Raw genomic sequence first — 15,231 nt, 5'->3', positions numbered from 1 at the left:
CCGTGGTCCCTGCATGCTTTATATAAGCCAAACAGTCTTTCCAAATGTTCAGTGAAATGGAAAAAGGACTATAACAGTTTCTTATTTAACACCAAGCACCTTAAAATAACATTATAAAAACTGAAATTACAGGGTAAATATTATTTTACTTTTTTTAAATGTTTAAATTTGAAGAACCCTTATCATTTGAACTGAAGTGGACGAAAGGAATGGACAGTCAGTTACTATTAATACTGTTTCTGCATACGTGGCATGTATATGACAAGAACACGTGTCTTAGTAGTGATGTAAATTAATTGTCCTGGAGACGGTCACCCTTTATATTGCTGTATCATGTTGATCGAGCTCTCATTATGGGAAAAACAATGATCGTCATAAATACATTAGCTGCATAATGATTGGTGAAGTAAATTATTTATAATGTTGCAAAAAATTATTTTTGTACTATTGTACAAATCGGCAAGGTGAGCTGCAGAGCCCATGGTATTATTATTCCTTTAAGTACACAAATTAAACTTAGCTCTGTCACAAGATATAATATGCTAAAATAATTATTAATTAATTTCATAGTCTTTACATCAATAAAAACGATTTGTAGAAGAGAAATTTCAACCTTAGAGTATTTTGAATTTCCCTCGTTTATTCGTGAATGTAGTATTAGTACAACAACAAATGCAGGGAAATGAACCAGTGTATTAGTTTTTTTCACTCTTGAACTAACAATTACATGTACCTGTATAAAAATAGTTTTATAAAACTATTATATACGAAAAGTACTCGTCTTAAAACCCTGGTTTACTCAAACACACACCAACCTCTCATCAAATATTCGTTGACAATTAGTAGTTGTACATATGTAGTATTTAATTCACTTCCGGTAAGGAGCGCCTGCATTTCCTGGAGACGCATAAACAATGTCGGACTAGCGGCCTTTCACCCTTGCTGATCACCAATAACATTTAGGTAAGTAAACTATGGTGATTATCTAAATATTGAATCATCCAATCTCCCGCTGTCGACATTTCCGTCCCGGAAAACAGATATCATCAGCGTTTAACTGTAAGTACAAAACATCCAGCTTTCGAGTAGTTCAGCGTCACTGGAGTTGGTTATGTAGTGACAGTGACACTTATACATACGCCTTACTCGTAATAAATACTTGAGATTCCATATCACCATTATACATGATGGAAGTAGGCTTTCTTTCACATTACAACAATGCCACTACAAATGATGATTGAGGTGTCTTCCAAATACAGTGATAATTTGAACATATGATAGAGATTCAGTTAGAATGTATCTTGGAATCATGTATGTTACTGTTTGTTGTGCAGTTTACGGATTAACACTACTCTGCAGTAGCGAACAATATAATGTTTGTTGTTATAGTGCTATGGCTTTACCACAACAGGAACACGTCTTGGTTTAGACATGTCATGTATTAATCAACCTCCTGCTCATGAGGAGGGTATAGGAGGAATAAATAGTTACTTGAAGTTGAAGTACTGTAATAATATGACAATTCTTTCACATTTCGGTAGTAATATGAATGAATCGGGTGTTCTTTAACTCCTATTAAGTAGTATTCATATTCTCTTCTTTGTGTGATAGAAGAGAGTTAGGTTATGAAATAAATTGACATTACTTTAGTGTAATGAATCACACAATGTTTCATCAATGGCCAAAGCCCAAGTTACATCCAACTAGATATAGATCTACAGCTATCATTTTCATAACTTATTTTTCAAAAGGCTATGATACTGAGCCATGACCGTTGGATATTTAAATACATTCCTATCATGTATTTTTTTAACATAGGTATATATGACAGAAGGGTGGATATGTTTTGAACCATCTTATACTATCCTATAGTATACTATTGTTATAAGTTTACACAGTTACTGTTTTTTATCATCTCTTTTATTGTTATACACTTAAACACTTTTGTACCAAGTTCAGGATTTGTTATTTGCATGTCAGCCTAGTCAGAAGAGAAATTGCCCACAAAACCTTTTATGTTTTAGAATGTTCAATGTGGATTTGGACAAGTTGAAATAAAAATATTTATATACAGAAAATATTATGATGTTTAAAAAAGCAAGAAACTCAGTCAAACTTAAATATTGTTGTTGCACCATGAACATCTTCCTCACTTCGTGCTTCAAATTATGTGATGATGATAATTTTGGTTGACTCCGTATTTTACTGTATATGTACACATATATGAATATGAATTATCTGATTGGTTGTGTCAGCTGTCATTTTGGATAAAGAACACTTACGAATGTGCCCAGAGTTTTCTCCCTTTGATTTTGATATTGTGATCTTTCTAAAAATATTCCCTGCACTATGGTGAATGAAAGAGTTTGAAATCAAGAAAGTAAGAAATCAAAATTTATGAAAGAAAGGCTCAGAAACATTGTACAGATCGTTTGATTCATTATCATTGATATTTCCTTACATTTAAATGTTAAAGCTTAGTTGTGTCACTACAGAGTACAATGTTCTGGATTGGTATGTATCTGATATGTGTTTGAGGAGTTGGACATTCAGTATGATAGTGTTTAGCTAAATAGGTCCATTGTATGAAACCTAGTTTAGAGTGAAAGGCGTTTAGAGTTGCCTGCCCTTGTTGTGAAGGTAAATCCTGAACAATTACCAGGTGTGCAAGGAGGAAAACGTTGCACTTTGGTGACATGAAAAAACAAACACATTTTATATTTGGCCTTACCATGTACCCAGCTTCTGTTGTTACAAATCTGTACAAGTCTCAGAATAGAAAATATCTAAGGAAGTTCACATAAGACAACAAAAAGTAATTATTAGCAGTGATTTTGCTTGAGGAACATGGCAAAAGGACATTTTCATCATTTTATCAACTTTAGATAAGTAATTCTTCTATATCGTTACCAAATTATACAAATATCTTCAGGTCATGTTGGAAGACAATCAGTCTGTGTTCTAGAATAAAAATAAACCGATCTGAAACCTTGATTAGATTTTCATCATTTTATCAACTTAAGATAAGTAATTCTTCTATATCATTACCAAATTTTACAAATATCTTCAGGTCATGTTGGAAGACAATCAGTCTGTGTTCTAGAATAAAAATAAACCGATCTGAAACCTTGATTAGATTTTCATCAATTTAAAAACAAGAGGAAATGAGTCATGAATCATTGTATTTGTTTAGGTATCGTGTGCATTAACAGTCAACAGATAAATGTTTGGTAGGACTACATAGATATGGTGTATTTCAACACGTAAAGAAACACATCAACACACAGTGATGTTCCTCCTGTAGCTACTTGGGGTCAATAAACTGATGTGAGGTGGGTTTTTTGTAGTGGTAATATGTAAATCTAATAATTAATTCATCATGGTCTAATCTTTGTCATTTATGTACATGGACTTCTCCAGATAAACACTGGTAACCTGAAGTGACGTCTGATCACAACAGGCAAGTGATATATGATGTATGGCAACTTGTCAAACCAGTTTGAGACTTGTTTTGGCTCGTGTGCAGTATATATATTATACATGCTTGTATCACCTTGATGAATTATGATGGTTGTCAGTTTGGCTCTACACACATTACAAGTGAATAGTTTAATTGTTTTGCTGAGTTATGATGTATAGTTTGAAGAAGACAGATGTAGCAGCCCTTAAAATGGTTCACAATAATCGCCTATTGATGTCCAACATTGTTGCAGGTGTTTATCCCATTGAAGTGAGAGATATAACAACGAGTGTGGTCTGACGTTGATTAATGAATAATTTGCATACTCGTATATGCAAGGGGCCGACGTATGGTTCTCAGTAGGAAGTGACAACTTGGAGACGATGGCTTGCGGTATATACAGTTTTACTTTATACATGTAGATATATACATACAAAAGACACTATGTGCCAGGTCAGCACATAGTGGTAGTGGTTGTTGTCTAGGTGCCCCGGAGCACCCAGCCTAACCCTAGCTAGGCTAAGGGTAAGACCTTTCTTTTCCCTTCTCAATCTCTCAGCACCAAGGCTTATCTAGCCAAGGTCACCTGACATTTAGTAAGTAATAAATATAGATGTAAACAGTAATTCATCAGTGACATACTTGCACATCTCGTTCAGGATGGCAGACAGTCGATGTACACAAAAATGGGGATTATCAAATAGGATTAGCATCTTATAAATAACAGCAATTAAGTGTTTCAAGGCAGATAGATGTCATGGCTCCAGGCCGTCAAAGCCACATTTCGAAATTAGATAGCCCAAATTGATGTGGCTCTCGCGGCAATGCTTATGGTTGCGTGATTGTATAATGTGGCTCTTGCGGCTATGCTGTCAAAACATGCTTTGTGATTCTAACAGGTTACCGTATATAACAAAACAAGTCTTGTTTTCTCATTTTTTATTCAACAAGGATAACATATTCATCAAAACTTTACATTGATGAATATGAATAGCATATGAATATCATAATGGATTTAATGTCATTACTGCAGATGAAGGAGGTCGCCCACGTGGTCAGCATATTCCATCTGACTCAGGTGTTGGTTCAGGAGCTGGATCTTGAGGGACACAATACGTGCATCGATTGCCTTGTACTTCTTTCTTCGTGAAGGTTCTGACCACTGGTGAGAGAGTCTCAGGACTGCAATCTCTTCGAGTGACTGCTCTCGCTGAAATAGCTTCACTACCTCGTAGGCGTAGTCTGGATATCTCCTCTCCGTAGATAGTGGGTATAGGTGTCGTTTCTGTCCTCGCTCTCTCCATCAGTCTAGCCTTAAAGGCATCAACCTCAAACTCGAATGGTAGTGGGTCGTGGGAGTGACCCATGATCTCATGGCGTGGAGCAACTCCCCCTTTGTGATCCTTGCAGTGCACTCCTTGACAATACAGGACCAGTATCTTCTTTCACCACGACTGCTCTTACACCGAAACTTAAAGCCATCATAGTACAAATGTACGCCTCTTCTGACACTTTCAATGAACTTTATTTGAACTTGTGCCTTTGCCATGGTTCTGATATGGAGTGAACCACGCTTAGTAATTTAAATGTGGGACACTCATTTAAAGGTATCTTTAAAGAACACCACGCTTAGTAATTTAAATGTGGGACCCTCATATAAAGGTATCGGTAATCGGATTAATTAATTACACGCTAGAATAGGTGAAATGCACTCAGCTGAAAATGTGGCTCTACCGGCAATAGCCATTTCTGAAATGTGGCTCTCCCGGCTAGACACCGTAATGAGCCTTTGCAATTAAATGTTCTTCAGACAATGTGTGTCGTAAATCAGTCGCCATGACAGATAGATGAGGATTTTGCCAGAATCTGTTGTACAGGCCATAATCTTTCGTGTTAACCTTTTTGAGGATGCATGATAGGTAAACACATTCAGACTTTACTTTCGTAATTACTTAGCGATGCTCATATTTGCCGGGTGAAAGGTCGTTCAAATATGACCTGTACTTGGATGTCCACACATCTATATGTAGCAGCAGCGAGCACTAAGATCAGATATTAAAGAAATCGTGTGTGATACAGATGAACTCACCCAATAGTTGTTGTATGTGATACATATCAACTCGCCCAAAACTTGTGGTAATCATTTAGAAAATCACAATGGTCAACTGATCAATAGTAAGTTGTAGTCTCCTTAACATTTTATCACCATGGATGTTATAAATATTGGGACAAGGTATTTTGTTAAGATCACTTGTATTGTCAAAACAAGATTGATCCTAAAGGAATTCTGATCGTCCACGGACAAGACATTGATTACTGAGGATGATATAAAGGAAAATCATTTCGCTGAAGAGTAGTGTGTGATTTGATTGGCTTCCACAGCAACACTGATAGAAGCACTCAAAGGTTGTGTCGTATTGATCATCCAACTCAAAGGGTGGAGACATAGTAACTCACCTGATCAGCCCAAGTACAAACAACTCTTCCAAAGGCTGTGTGATGAGCGTTCAATAGATAAAAGCATGGAATTCTGTGGGTAGGAAATGAATGAGTGAATGGAATTCAATATACCAATTACCAACCTGTATTGTTGACTGAAATCATATATGTAGCTTGGAAATAAGGCTGATAGCACACACAACTTGTCCACTACCATTACCCAGCAGAACGGAGAGCTGGTCCATGGTGTTCACCCATGCCAACCCACCAGGGCAGACATTCAATGTAGCAATGTAACAGCCTCCCTTCTGTTCTATCCGAGGTCATCCTTCATGTTCACCCATGCCACCCCACCAGGGCAGACATTCAATGTATCACTGTAACAGCCACATGTCTGTTCTATCTGAGGTCATCCTTCATGTTCACCCATGCCACCCCATCAGGACAGACATTCAATGTATCACTGTAACAGCCACCTGTCTGTTCTATCTGAGGTCATCCTTCATGTTCACCCATGCCACCCCACCAGGGCAGACATTCAATGTAGCAATGTAACAGCCACCTGTCTGTTCTATCAGAGGTCATCCTTGGTGTTCACCCATGCCACCCCATCAGGACAGACATTCAATGTAGCAATGTAACAGCCACCTGTCTGTTCTATCTGAGGTCATCCTTCATGTTCACCCATGCCACCCCATCAGGGCAGACATTCAATGTAGCAATGTAACAGCCACCTGTCTGTTCTATCTGAGGTCATCCTTCATGTTCACCCATGCCACCCCATCAGGGCAGACATTCAATGTAGCAATGTAACAGCCACCTGTCTGTTCTATCTGAGGTCATCCTTCATGTTCACCCATGCCACCCCATCAGGACAGACATTCAATGTAGCAATGTAACAGCCACCTGTCTGTTCTATCTGAGGTCATCCTTGGTGTTCACCCATGCCACCCCATCAGGACAGACATTTAATGTAGCAATGTAACAGCCACCTGTCTGTTCTATCCGAGGTCATCCTTCATGTTCACCCATGACACCACACCAGGGCAGACATTCAATGTAGCAATGTAACAGCCACCTGTCTGTTCTATCTGAGGTCATCCTTGGTGTTCACCCATGCCACCCCATCAGGACAGACATTCAATGTAGCAATGTGACAGCCACCTGTCTGTTCTATCTGAGGTCAGCCTTGGTGTTCACCCATCCCACCCCACCAGGGTCAGACAACAGCTGTATCACTGTAACAGCCACCTGTCTGTTCTATCTGAGGTCATCCATGGTGTTCACCCATGCCACCCCACCCCACCAGGGTCAGACAACAGCTGTATCAGTGTAACAGACACCTGTCTGTTCTATCCGAGGTCATCCATGGTGTTCACCCATGCCACCCCACCCAACCAGGGTCAGACAACAGCTGTATCACTGTAACAGCCACCTGTCTGTTCCATCCCTGGTCATCCTTGGTGTTCACCCATGCCACCCCAACCCACCCCACCAGGGTCAGACAACAGCTGTATCAGTGTAACAGCCACCTTACTGTTCTATCCGAGGTCATCCATGGTGTTCACCCATGCCACCCCACCCCACCAGGGTCAGACAACAGCTGTATCACTGTAACAGCCACCTGTCTGTTCCATCCCTGGTCATCCATGGTGTTCACCCATGCCACACCACCCCACCCCACCAGGGTCAGACAACAGCTGTATCAGTGTAACAGCCACCTGTCTGTTCTATCTGAGGTCAGCCTTGGTGTTCACCCATCCCACCCCACCAGGGTCAGACAACAGCTGTATCACTGTAACAGCCACCTGTCTGTTCTATCCGAGGTCATCCATGGTGTTCACCCATGCCACCCCACCCCACCAGGGTCAGACAACAGCTGTATCACTGTAACAGCCACCTGTCTGTTCTATCTGAGGTCATCCTTCATGTTCACCCATGCCACCCCACCCCACCAGGGTCAGACAACAGCTGTATCACTGTAACAGCCACCTGTCTGTTCTATCTGAGGTCATCCATGGTGTTCACCCATGCCACCCCACCCCACCAGGGTCAGACAACAGCTGTATCAGTTTAACAGCCACCTGTCTGTTCTATCCGAGGTCATCCATGGTGTTCACCAATGCCACCCCACCCCACCAGGGTCAGACAACAGCTGTATCACTGTAACAGCCACCTGTCTGTTCTATCTGAGGTCATCCATGGTGTTCACCCATGCCACCCCACCCCACCAGGGTCAGACAACAGCTGTATCAGTGTAACAGCCACCTGTCTGTTCTATCCGAGGTCATCCATGGTGTTCACCCATGCCACCCCACCCCACCAGGGTCAGACAACAGCTGTATCACTGTAACAGCCACCTGTCTGTTCCATCCCTGGTCATCCTTGGTGTTCGCCCATCCCACCCCATCAGGGCAGACATTTAATGTATCACTGTAACAGCCACCTGTCTGTTCCATCCCTGGTCATCCTTGGTGTTCACCCATCCCACCCCCACCAGGGCCTGACAACAGCTGTATCACTGTAACAGCCACCTGTCTGTTCCATCCCTGGTCATCCTTGGTGTTCACCCATCCCACCCCCACCAGGGCCTGACAACAGCTGTATCACTGTAACAGCCACCTGTCTGTTCCATCCCTGGTCATCCTTGGTGTTCACCCATCCCACCCCCACCAGGGCCTGACAACAGCTGTATCACTGTAACAGCCACCTGTCTGTTCCATCCCTGGTCATCCTTGGTGCCACCAGGTAGGGCACAGTCAAAATTAAGTTAATTAAGTTCCTGGTCCCTAAAGGACACATTTCTAAATATAATTTTCTATTTCAAATATGTTATGATGATGTATATTATTTGATGCCAGTAATGAATGTTCATTTACAAATGTTGTGTGGCCAATGCTTAATGGGTAGCCTTGTGGTTAAAGATTTCCCTGAACACACCCAAGGCCCAGGTTCGATTCCCCACATGGGTACAACTTTTAAAGTCCATTTGTGGTGTCCTCCAACATGATATTGCACAAATATTGCAAAAAACGGCGAAAAATATCCTCACTCACTCTTGTGCTTAAATAGGATGTTATCAATCTTAAACAAAGGGGGCAAACTTTCTATCTTACAACTCCTTATTATCTGAGTTGAAGATGGATCAAAATTATCCTTGTGGGCAGATTTAATTCAAAAGGGCACACCTAAACACCTGTTTCTAACTTGACAAATATACATTTCTGTCTCTGCAGTTTGTGAATTAGTAGTAGATGAGGAAGAGAACTTATGGATGTCAACCATAGAATTCTATTACCTGTCAGTGCTAATTACCCACAGCCTCCTGTTTGCCCATTGTCCATTGCCAATTTACAATCAGTTATAAGTTAAGTGTTGGCTTCCATTTGTCCAATGCTAATCACCTATCAGCGCCAATTATCTGTTGGCTTCCCTTGTTAAGTTTCCACCTTTGTTATCTTATTACTTTTGTTGTTCTTACAGGTACATATATATGTTCTCTCCCTCACAGCATTTTTCACCTGATGAAGGAATAAGAATATACTCCGAAACGTTGTGTTCCTCATAATAGAGAAGTTGACATCAATAAATTCTCTTCCTTATGTGTATCACTTCTAAATGCCAACCAAAGGCAGGAGGAAGCAGATTTCATACACTTGATCTTCAGGTGAGCTTGAAAAGGAAACACAAATGAGGTGTTTTGAATTTTTATTGGATTTGTTGACATGCTTGTTTATTTACTGTTTGACTGGGCTACAGGAGTTGGTGTTTAAATAAGAAAAGGTACAACTTTATGGATAACACATTCTGGTTTATTGCAAAAGCGATGTTTTGATAAAGATCCTGACACCATTCCCAAGCTCGATTGAGTACAACCAAGTGATGAGAGGTATTATAAACAGCCGATTAACAATAAAAGCAATAGATACAGTCAAACACCATTGTGTCGAACTTTGAAACAGAGCTCCAGATAAGCTGCGTATCTGCGTAAAATACGCAACAGAAATGCTGAAATACGCAGTAAAATAAATTCCAAGCGTATCAAATACGCAACAAACATTACAGATACGCTACAAAAATAAAACTTGTGCGTATCATCAAAATATTGGGAAGTAACCCTGCGTATTCAATACGCAAATCAGCAACTTATTTTGAAATTATAAACAGGCATTCCGTCAACCTTGCCAAACTCCACGATGACAGTTACATCATGATCATTTGCCATCACACTTTCTTGTGGAAGTATTGTGGTATTTTTGAGTCCTATAAAGCTCTCGAACCCACACGACACAAGTTAGCAGGGACTAGATGAATAGTGTTTTTAAATATTTAACTTAAATACCCACATGTGTAAAAACTAGTCGGTAACAGAAAATTGAATACCCAGATAGAATTACTGATACCCAATGATTTTAAAATGCACCGAAAGCTTATCTAGAGCTCTGTGAAATGTTGAACTTGCAGTTGTCTCAAAGTAAAAGTTTGGTCCCTGCGTATTCCTTCTTTTTTTTTATCATCTTTGGTTGTGTCGAACCTCGGATAACGGTACTCAAAGTATTTTCACAGGTCCCTTCAACTTCGACACAACAGTGTTTGACTGTAATTGACAACTAATGGCACACAGATAACTGATGTTTAATGAGGATTAAGATGCTGTTCTAAGCTTGATTGGACAACAATTAAAAGAGTCAATTGCTCTTTTATTTGTATGGTTATATTATAAGTTGTAGCAGGATCACAGGGGTACATGGGGTTTTATGCATCCCGCGTTAGGTTTTATACCACGAGTCGGAGGGACGCATAAAACCCCATGTACCCTGAGTGATCCTGCAACAACAAGTTTATCTTACAGACATGGTTTAATGTGACATTGTAAAAGAAAATTTGATAGAAAACAGCTGTTCGATTGAGCTGAGGTTAACTTGTGCTATGTCACGTATCTTCAATTAACTTGGAAAAAGCGTGCATCATTTTGCTTTAAAGCGGGTATAAGGGATTTATTCTGCCTTGCAGAAATCCACGTGCAGCCTGTATTGCAAATGGTGGGTATTAGAGATTTATTCTCCCACTGAGAAATTTATTATGCTTCGACATGGGTTAGACAGGTTTTTATCAAGATTATGTGGACCAATCAGATCTCATCAATCTGACATGGAGGTTTGTTAATAAATGTTATTTCGAGAGGAAATTAGAAGAACTTGTAATCATGGTAATCAAAATGTGTTTTCAAATTAAAACACATCTGTGACATCATTCTATTGTTTGAACGCTCCATTATTTGTCAGGAATGGAGAGTTGTTTGTCAACTATACATTATGTTGAACCAACATTTGAATTAATTTCCACTATGAATTGACAGAACTATCTTTTACATTTATTGACAAGTGAATAATTTCATTATTTTTTTCTGTCGCCAGCGGGGTTTGAACCGATATTGTTTGATTTGAGAACGTGTAATTGTCAACCTCAGCTACAGCGGCACATGTGAAATTAACTATTAAATATTTTCATAATTTTGCATAATACTTAAAACTCAAAATAATATGTATATAATTTGTGTTAGGCTCTATGTTTCCTATTATTCCCATCAGAATGTATTAACAAATGTGCAAGCGATTGATAAATACTAGTTTAGGACCCAACAAAATTATGAAGAGCCGTGTACCATGCATTGTAAATGTCAGCTCGTGATGGAGCTTGGTGCACTTGCAACAGCGGCAGAGAACGCATTCCTCATGCATCACGCAAGGTCGACTTACGCAATATAAATACAGACAACAAAGAGTTCTGGTTGATTTTTCAAATATTTTCCACAACAGAATATTTTGTCAAAGTGTAAAAGTAGGGATGAGTTTTAAGTAGGGGAATGTCCTCGTAACTCTCCATTCCTTCATAATAATGGGCCTCGGGTCCCTGCGGGGCCTCTGCTCCATCATTTTTATGGAATGGAGAGTTACTCGGACATTACCCTCTACGTAATATCCTGAGTCAATGGGTAATGAACATAACCGTCATTTAGTAGCTACACTCAAATCAACCATGACAACATTGAATACACAATGCCTTTTAGAAGGTGGTCAAAGGTAACAAATGTTCTATTTGGGATAACACTTTCTTAAGTAAACTACATATTCTACATGTGAATTTGTGATCTCGACTACCTGTTGTCAGACTTCCATATTTGTGGAAGTCTTGGTGGCTGAGTGGGTTCTGGCGATTAGGTGCCTTACTCTGAGAGTCAGGGTTCAAATCCTTATGGGACTCATCCCACAAAAGTATTGGAATTTTTACTTTACTAAGAAAGTTTTTTCCTAAATATAACACTTGTTGTATGACAACATTATATATTTTCTCCTGCTTAGAAACTCTGCCCCAGTGGAGACTCTGGGTTAGAATAGGTCCCAAGCAACCTGTGCCTTTTGTAAGAGGTGACCAAATCGACTGGGTGGGCAGGCTCGGTGACTTGTCTGATAGTATGATCTTGTACAGCGAGGATCTCAACATCAAAGGATTGTCTGGTCCAGACTCGATTTATAGGCAACTGTCGTATAGATGGAAAATTGCTGAGTGTTGCATTAAACAACAACTAAACAAACAAATAAACAAACCAACCAAATCAATAAAACTACAGAGAGATGAAAAATGATCATCCTGTTTAACCATTAAGATGAACTCATATCGACAATGAGAAGATATCTAAACCGTCACCAAATCTCCCTCATTGATGACAGGACATACATATTCCTCTTGTGTATGGTACTGATCTTTAGCCATGGTATCACATTGCAACAGCGTTCACCCACAGTGACCTAATACTGTTAGCTTTTCTGCTCCATACAGAAATCGCTTGACAGTCTCTATTTGATACAACACTGAACATGTCATGAGTGCATAGAACATGTATGCCTAGCTCCTCATTTTAATGCAACAAATAAGCCCTTATAATGTGTAGTGAATCATTTCTATGGACAGTCAGAGGTTTGTCTGAATGTTGCGAGACGGTATAGAAATTATCCATACGCCTGGCCAGCCCTTCTGGTAACGGTAGGACCCTCCACATTTGTTTACTGATCCCCACCAGTTGCTAAGTCCAGTACTTTGATCAAGAGATTTACTCAGGCAGGTAGAATTGCTACTGCTCCATGACGATGGGTGATATTCTTTAATTTATTGTCTTCGGAAACATTTTGTGTGTTGGAGAATGGATGTATTATGATATGAGTACAGCATTGATTTAAGATTAAATGGCCCCTCAAGGAAAAGGGTAAGTGTTACCTGGTAATCCTTGTGTGTGCTGGAGATTGTTAGCACTTGGCCTAATTACCTCTTACAGGGTTATACCGACTGTAGTGTGTTGTCAGGCAGATATCATGTCTGGTTATTGTAATAAACTTAATGCATGAAGGTTTGGATTGTAGAGTCAGCTTTTGAATTTTTTTATAGCAAAGATATTATAATGTTTAGTATTGTCAAATGCTTTTTTTTAATTTAGTTTTTTTTATTGAATGTCTTATGCCATGAAAATGGGTTTTTTTGCTTTTGAAATTTTGAATGAAACAGTTCAATACCATGAACCTGGATGTCATAAAACATGTTTGGACATAGTGAAAAAACCAAATTACTTATCTTGAAAGAGAGACCTGAAACTTCACCTACACAGTATAAGGTGCATTTGCAGGATTAAGAATTTAAAGGGGGACTCAGTGATAACAGGAGTTTTGAGAAACGACTGTGATTCATTAGTTTTAATCACTTCACTGAATTTAGTAATCTTTATGTTTTGGATAGGTTTTAATTATACTATTTTAAATACTTTGTTTATAATGATTTTTATAGCAATAGTTATTTTTAAAATTTTACTTATTTCTGGTTGGCGGACAAAAACAACATTGATTAACTTATTATTTTCAACAACAAAACTTACATGCACTAGAGGCTTGATGTACAAAGTTATTCAGGTGAATAGAGAAATGTTGAAGTATTTCACAAGATTTGGACAAGTGAGCCTGATGCATGGGATCACACTGTGTTTTTTTAAAGTGAATAGTAGTCATACTTGTCAGCCATTTTGTCCAAGCAATCCCCATATTTTTACATACTTGGTTTACCAAAATTATTGTTCCCCCCTTAGTGGTCATACTTGTCAGCCATTTTGTCCAAGCAATCCCAAATATTTTTACACACTTGGTTTACCCAATGTATTGTTCCCCCTTCGGAATCCATGGAACCTGACATGCTTATCATTGCCAATTGAAATGTTTAGTTTTCCAATCAGGCATCAGCAATGTTTGACCCCCCTGTGATCTGGACTAGTCAAAGTCTCCAATACGAAACTGGAGAACCCACCAATGAGATCTGATGTTTCTTTGCACAGCTTGGATTGCTGTGTGTGTGTGTGTGTGTGTGTGTGTGTGTGTGTGTGTGTGTGTGTCTGTGTCTGTGTCTGTGTCTGTGTCTGTATGTGTCTGTGTGTGTGTCTGTGTGTTTGTTTGTGTGTGTGTCTGTGTCTGTATCTGTATGTGTCTGTGTGTGTGCCTGTGTGTTTGTTTGTGTCTGTGTCTGTGTCTGTCTGTCTGTCTGTGAGTGAATGTTATAGGCTGCAGTCAGCAACACTCTGTCCTGGTGTCATCTGTAAATAATTGAGTCTGGGCAAGGCAGTACGGTGGGTTGTCAGCATCAGCAACAATACACCATATGAGCATGATGACAAACAAATCAGCAAGATCACATTGTAACCACCCAATTCTAGTTTGTCAGCTGGCAAACACACACATCCAGTGGCTTAGCTACTATGTTGCACAAAATGCATAAGTACTTACACTTTGAAATCATTAATAATGTAAATTTAAAAAGTTGTAAACAAATGTCCTATATAAGTGTGTTCTGGTGTGAAAATTGGCATTCATGAGTGGGTTGGATGTATTGTTGTATGCTTGTTTCATTAGGTTTGAGGATATGTGGGTTTGGTCCTGAATGTAGTTTGGATATTTTTGTGATATCTCTGTTTTAGGAATATTGTACAAAAAGCAAGTACTGCAACATGTTTGCTTTCATAGTACTTTTGCTAGCTTGATCCCTGACATCTACTTTCACCAGCTGTGTGCAACAGTTCAAGCATGATCAAGGCTTCTTGTTGCATGAGCATCAGGGGAGGTAACTCATGTACTACTCATCACTCAGGAATATTTTACTCTCCTTTTTGAAAGGGAACATCACAGTGTCGACATGGGGCTGCAGACTCTTTTGGATAACTGTTTTATTATTCATCAGCATTTTAACATATTTAAGTCTCTCAGTCATCAGACAAATACAGCTTTTGCAGTGTTAGAAAT

At 39.3% G+C, this 15,231-nt stretch overlaps 1 protein-coding gene across 2 annotated transcripts in view; it reads left to right on the top strand.

The window, feature by feature from the left end:
- The first annotated feature begins 13,014 nt into the window (after positions 1–13,014).
- The window catches only part of LOC139462428 (lamin-B2-like), a 47,537-nt gene continuing 45,320 nt past the window's right edge, over positions 13,015–15,231 (top strand). The window contains exon 1 of one of the 2 annotated variants that reach the window (XM_071244136.1): positions 13,015–13,163. In XM_071244136.1, coding sequence (XP_071100237.1) covers positions 13,144–13,163 — 20 coding nt within the window. In that variant the 5' untranslated portion in view covers positions 13,015–13,143. The remainder of the gene's footprint in view (positions 13,164–15,231) is intronic. The other variant, XM_071244137.1, reaches the window with a different exon arrangement.

Source organism: Haliotis cracherodii, unplaced genomic scaffold, assembly GCF_022045235.1.
Source record: "Haliotis cracherodii isolate W230 unplaced genomic scaffold, xgHalCrac1.p SCAF_15, whole genome shotgun sequence".
NCBI classification, from domain to species: Eukaryota; Metazoa; Mollusca; class Gastropoda; order Lepetellida; family Haliotidae; genus Haliotis; species Haliotis cracherodii.
This window is presented reverse-complemented; position numbering and strand designations above follow the sequence as displayed.